Raw genomic sequence first — 5,985 nt, 5'->3', positions numbered from 1 at the left:
GCAGTTGAGCCCAGGCGGCGCTGAAGGACCGGCGGGAGATGGCGGAACCAGCGGCTCCACCGACCGAAGCGCAGCCGGGGCTCCAGAAGGCCGCAGTTGAACACAGATGACAGACAACAAAGTGAACACCAGGGGGAGTGAGGAAGCCAACTGGAAACGAGGGACGGAGGGACGGAGCGGAGATGGAGGAGTGCAGTCCAGAGGGGAGGGCAGGCTGACGAGGGACCAAGGTGTGAACAGGGGCAGGATGGAGACTTGTGAGGCTGGAGGACTGATGGGCCATGGTGGAGACGAGGGAGGTTGGGGAGTGCTGACAATAGAGTCCAGGTGCAGGTGATGAGTGACGATGAGGAGCTGACGAGGGAAGTGAGTGCAGGTGTGGAGAACAGGAGGATCTTGGGAAATGGAGTCCAGGGGAACACGGGATCTGTAACAATATATATATATATATATATATATATATATATATATATATATATATATAATATTGAGAAAAGTATTGCATGTTGGAGAGTGAAAATTGTGTTTTATTGTAGCACCATCACGAGTCGTCATATATGCTGGAATGGGCTTATATGAACTCACTGTTCTGTTTTCTCAGTGTTTCCCCATTAAATAAATTGATTGGGACACAATTTCATGAAGTACGAGCTTTATTGAACAACAAAACGCAAGGAGGAAAAAGAGACCAGTTACACAACCACCTAGCAACACTTTAGCAATCACCCAGAACATCTATATTCTGGCCTAACTGACCAAAGGTTTTACATTTTTTAAACAAGACTTTAAGTTGGCTTTATGACAAGTCTCATTGTTTTTCTTGATTGCTAACACACAAATTCATGAAACATTTCAACATTTTTTCACAACTTAACACAATCTCAAAACTATACACCAACTTGTACAAACCTCAATCTTCCAGGTCAAAATAAAATGTTCTAGTCAAAATCTTAATTCTTGTCTGACTACAAAGAAAGTTGACAATCACAAGTTTGAAGGTGTATACAACGAAATTTCTCTCATCTAAAGCACTGGTACTGTAAGTTTAAAACCCGAGTAAATGATTCTTTCAGCTTTCTCTCAGATTTTGACTGGTGTGTTTTGCTTCCTAATGTTGTCATTGTTACATGTTTTGAGAAATGTGTCTTTGAATATCAATAGTAAATTGTATATAGTATATAATAATATTAGTATAATAATAGAATAGTAAATATAGAAGGGTTCAAGCAGGATTAACACAATGCAATTCCCTGTTTGTGGTTGCTTTTCTTTTAAATCAATTATTCAGTCCCTCATATTATATTATTATTATTACATTATTACAGTGTAGGAATTAAATTATTGGAGATTTTAATGTAAGAAATTTTGCCTTGTTTCATACAAACACTAAAATCAAGGCTGAAAATGATCTTGATTGAATCAATCATTCTTATCTTCACATCTACAGAAAGTCACCTTCATTGTATTCTCATTGTAAGCAATCTTCTTATTTCTCATTGACTCATCTCTGTTTTCCTGTCTGCGTTTGTGCCTTTCCTACCAAAGAAATCTCCCAGTTTTGAAAGACCGGCTCTCAGATAACTCAGAGCATCTTTATTTGCTTCTTCAGCTTCAGCTTTTCTCCTCATTTCCTCCAGCTCTTGGACCCAGTCTTCTTTCCTAGCCTCCCTCACTCTGGGGATGAAGAAGTCCAGATGCTGAAGAGTGAAGGCCGAGTCTGGCTTTAATGCGATCTGAGACAGATGCTTGATGGTCTTGTAAGCTTCAGACAGAAGATTTGACTTTTGCTTTTCAATCTCCTGTATATCTTTGTCAAGATCATCCATTACAACTGAAAACCTATTGGATAGTTTTTGAGCTTTTTGATTTCCCTTTATAATGGAGATATAATGGAAAATCTTGCTTGAGGTTCTGATGACGTATTTCTTGTCTTCTTTGACGTGTTTGCTGTGGTGACACTTCCCTGTGCACACGGTGCAGTATCCGTCTTTCATGACTTTACATTTGCTGGGATTCGAACCCCACCAGCAGTCAAACTCATGGCAGTTTTCTTTACAGACGGTGCAGATCGTCGCCTTCCTGCTCTTCCATGACTTGCTTATAATGAGCTCCTCTACTTTGCCCATCTTTTTGACTTCAACAGGGAAGTTTTCACACTGCTCAATCTTTTGCTTGTTTTGTCTCATTGACTGTTGGATCTGAATTTTTTCAGACAACTTCGACTCTTTCTCTTCGACTCTCAGCTGTAAGTTGCACATGGACGCTTCTAATCGAATGCGCTCTATCAGGACATCTGAAGTCAACTCTAAACTTCTTCTGTTCTTTTCATCCAGAGACTGAAGGAAGTCCTTCATACCATCCATGCTGTCTTCCCAGGCGTCTCTTTGAGCACGAAGGTAACGTTTCTCATTTTGACGGGCTCCAGCCTGCCGATTGTTGAATAAGAAATGAACAGGTTGGCCTTTTTTGTCTCGTCTGCAGGGGATTTTAGCTTTATTAATGGCGCTGAGAACATTGTCTGGTGGCAGATTATCAGAGTGAGTGATTAAAAACACAATGTTGTTCACAACGTCTTTTCCAAACAAAGACAGAACTGAACTGATGATGTAATTCTGTCTGTCTGAGAGACGATTCTTAGACGCTTGAGTCACAAAACACACAGCATCGATCTCACAAACTCCATCATTGCACTGAAACAGCATAGATAAATTCTCAGCAACTTCCAGATCTTTTTCCAGTCCTCTAGTGTCTCCGTATCCTGGAGTGTCGATGATGGTGAGAGATAAAGGATTCTCTACAGGACAGACCTCATACATGGTGATTTCAGATGTTTGTGATTCTGATTGGTCTCTGGCTGCTTCTTCTGTGATTTCATACCATAGTTCTTCTTCAAACTTCACTCCCAGTAAGTAGTTGACCATGGTGTTGATGAGAGTTGTCTTGCCAGCGCCGGTTTCTCCCACCAACAGCACAATTTTCTTTCTTTTACTGGTGTCTTTTATCCCATAAGTCCATTTTCTGACTTTTCCATGATCATCAAGCACTTTTCTCTCAGTATGTAGTCGGTATCGTTTTGGAGGACCTTGATGTATCAGAGTTGATTCCATGTGGTGGAAGAATCTGCTTTCTGTAAAACAAGAAGTCCAATGTTTTATATTTACCACAAGGTCAGCTGTCTTCTCATGGCATGCTGCACTGTTACTTTTAGATAGAATTGGCTTCATGTCAGAGTTTTTACAATGTACAATGTAGCCTACAGCATCTAAATACTATTTACACTTCTTGCAAAGAACTGATAGGCTACTTTTACATGGTGTCAATAGAATATATCGCTATTTAACCTAGAATAAATAGCATATCGTGAATAGCCTTTATACTAAATGACAATAGCATATCTGCTATTGTCATTTAGTATAAATAGGATTTATGGGTATTTTCACTTAGTGTAAATAGCATCTACAGTAGGGGTGTCAAACTCATTTTAGTTTGAGGGCCGGACTGGAAAGAAATGAACCATATGCAGGCCGAATTACCTTCTTCTTATAATAACCTCAGTGCGCTGATAGTTGCATTAATATTAAACATATGAACAACAAATATTATTATTTTTTTATTTTTTTTACAGCGAAAAGACTTAAATTTTTTAAATGATTTTTTATTAGCACCTATTTTGATTTTTCATGGCCAATTTCAATTTTTATAAGAAGCAAAACGTCTGATTCTGATACTGGTTGCAGATTTTTTTAAAGCAAATTTATTTGTTGTTTATTTAAACAAATATCTCTTTGATATTAGAGGCAAACACTGGCATTTGGATATTAGAGGCATTTTTATCATAATCCCAACAAAGATGTTATGCACATGAGCATGACCAGTTGTTTTTAATTTAAATTACTGAATAATTTCAAGATTAACAGCAAAAACTAGGTCTGGTCTGACTTTAGCTTTGTGAAATTATGCTACATAACAAAACAAAATCAGCAGATGGACTGAATGAAAATGGAACAGCAGTGATATAGCGTTTCCATGGTTACCACTACACACACACACACACACACACACACACACACACACACACACACACACACACACACACACAGCAGCACTTTTCGATAAATATAAGCCAATACTACTACTTTATATGGAGATAAGAAGAAAAGACATCAAAACTTTTCTGAATACAGTTCCCTTCAGAGATATATTCATATCAATCCCACTGTCATATTTATATTATTCTCCCTATATTTCGTGAACATTGAGCTTGTGCATGGTACAGTATTTCCTCTGCTGGCGGGTCTGTTCTCTTTGTCTCCGTATTCAGCGTGTTAAAGTCCCGTTTACATACTTCGTAAATACACAAATGGAATTTTGGGAAATTATTACAAAGCAGTTTGTTTGCAAGCCCAGAATAATAATTAAAAAAAACCACTTAAAAGCATTTTTGGCCCCTAGACTAGTGCATCTCTATGTTTTATTATAGTTCAAATCAGATTGGACACCGGGCTGTAAGTTTGACACCCCTGATATACAGCTATTTGCACTGTAAATTGTTTTATTTACTATGGTCTAATACATTTAACCTCAATAAAGGTTAGCCTGGGATGAATGCAAATTTTGGAGCACCAACTTGTAACAGTACGTCAACATAACTATTGCGTTCTTTGATTGATTCTTATTCTGCCCTCTAGTGGGTAATATCGAACATGCTGCTAACCCTGCCCAATAAGTACTTTTAATGTTATTAAACACTGGTTAGGCAGGTTATTTGCACTTTTATAACATTGTTTTTATTGAAAATAAATGCCTTTTTTGATATGTGATGTGAAACTAGAGAAGAGCAAACTCAGCAAAAGGTGGATTCGGAACCGTGGTGATCGCAGTAAAAGCTAGTCTTTCGATCCAATACTTTAGCGTTGCGCCACTGGGGACATTGATAAATGTGCATCCTTTATCATACTTGATAGACAATGAAGAGTTATGAATTATGAAGAGTTAAGAATTATGTTGAAATAGCGACTTATGTCATTATAACGACTTAATATCTTGAAATAACGAGATATTATGTCGTAATAATGAGATAAGTTTTCGTTTTTTTTTCCCTCCCCACCATGCGGTTCAGGTCTTCCGTAGAACACAACTTTGATACTGTACAGTTTCTGGTATTTTTTTTTTCTAGATTTAATAATAGTTGAACGGCTAAAGAAATTAATACTTTTAACATGCTCATATGAAAAATTTAGTGTGTAACTTTATTTGTTTATTTATTTATTTGTAATAGCATGAACTCAAGACACTAACAAAAAAACTAAACAAAATACAAAACAAAAGATAAAATGACAACCAACACTAGACAGTAAATGTCTTAAGAAATAATATTTTTATTTATTTTTAATTAGCATATTCTCATCAAATCCAAACTACGTCTTCATATGCAAGGAAAAGCAAGAGTAAATAGATTATTCCACTGCCTCACTTACCTCCTCAGAGAAAACACCACAGAGACAGGATGATCAGAGATGCATGAAGAGGGATGTCACTGGAGATTTGAGAGAATATTCCTGAAATGCAGAGATATTTTCAGTTAGAGAAACAACAGCAACTTCAATGGACCCACCAGGGCTATGTCCGTATACTTTATACTTTACAAATCTTTAGAAGACTGATCATAATCATCCTTATGGTGAAGGAAATTTGTTAATATTTAATGAACCTAACCTTTAAACTTATAACGTACTACAGATAAGATTACTCTCTGATTGTACAAGCTTTATGGTTCTGATAACAGTTTAACTTTTATAGTTTAAAGGAACACTCCACTTTTTTTGAAAATAGGCTCATTTTCCAGCTCCCCTAGAGTTAAACAGTTGAGTTTTACCGTTTTCGAATCCATTCAGCCGATCTCCGGTTAACTGTGCACTTCACAGACACTGATAGTTGCGTGTTCTCAGTTAACACAATCAGAGCGTAAAATACAGGATATTTTAC

General features: G+C 37.3%; 1 protein-coding gene across 1 annotated transcript; it reads right to left on the bottom strand.

Moving 5' to 3' along the window:
- Positions 1–656: 656 nt before the first annotated feature.
- On the bottom strand, positions 657–5,657 carry LOC137030399 (uncharacterized). Its single transcript, XM_067400695.1, has 2 exons — positions 5,478–5,657; positions 657–3,127 (listed from the first exon to the last, which is right to left on the bottom strand). Exon 2 carries the CDS (start codon positions 3,105–3,107, stop codon positions 1,494–1,496), a length of 1,614 nt encoding a protein of 537 aa, XP_067256796.1. The 5' UTR covers positions 3,108–3,127; positions 5,478–5,657; the 3' UTR covers positions 657–1,493.
- Positions 5,658–5,985: the final 328 nt, after the last annotated feature.

This window comes from Chanodichthys erythropterus, chromosome 11 (assembly GCF_024489055.1).
Source record: "Chanodichthys erythropterus isolate Z2021 chromosome 11, ASM2448905v1, whole genome shotgun sequence".
Classification (NCBI taxonomy): Eukaryota; Metazoa; Chordata; class Actinopteri; order Cypriniformes; family Xenocyprididae; genus Chanodichthys; species Chanodichthys erythropterus.
The sequence above is the reverse complement of the archived record's forward strand: the minus strand, read 5'-3'. Positions and strand labels throughout refer to the sequence as shown.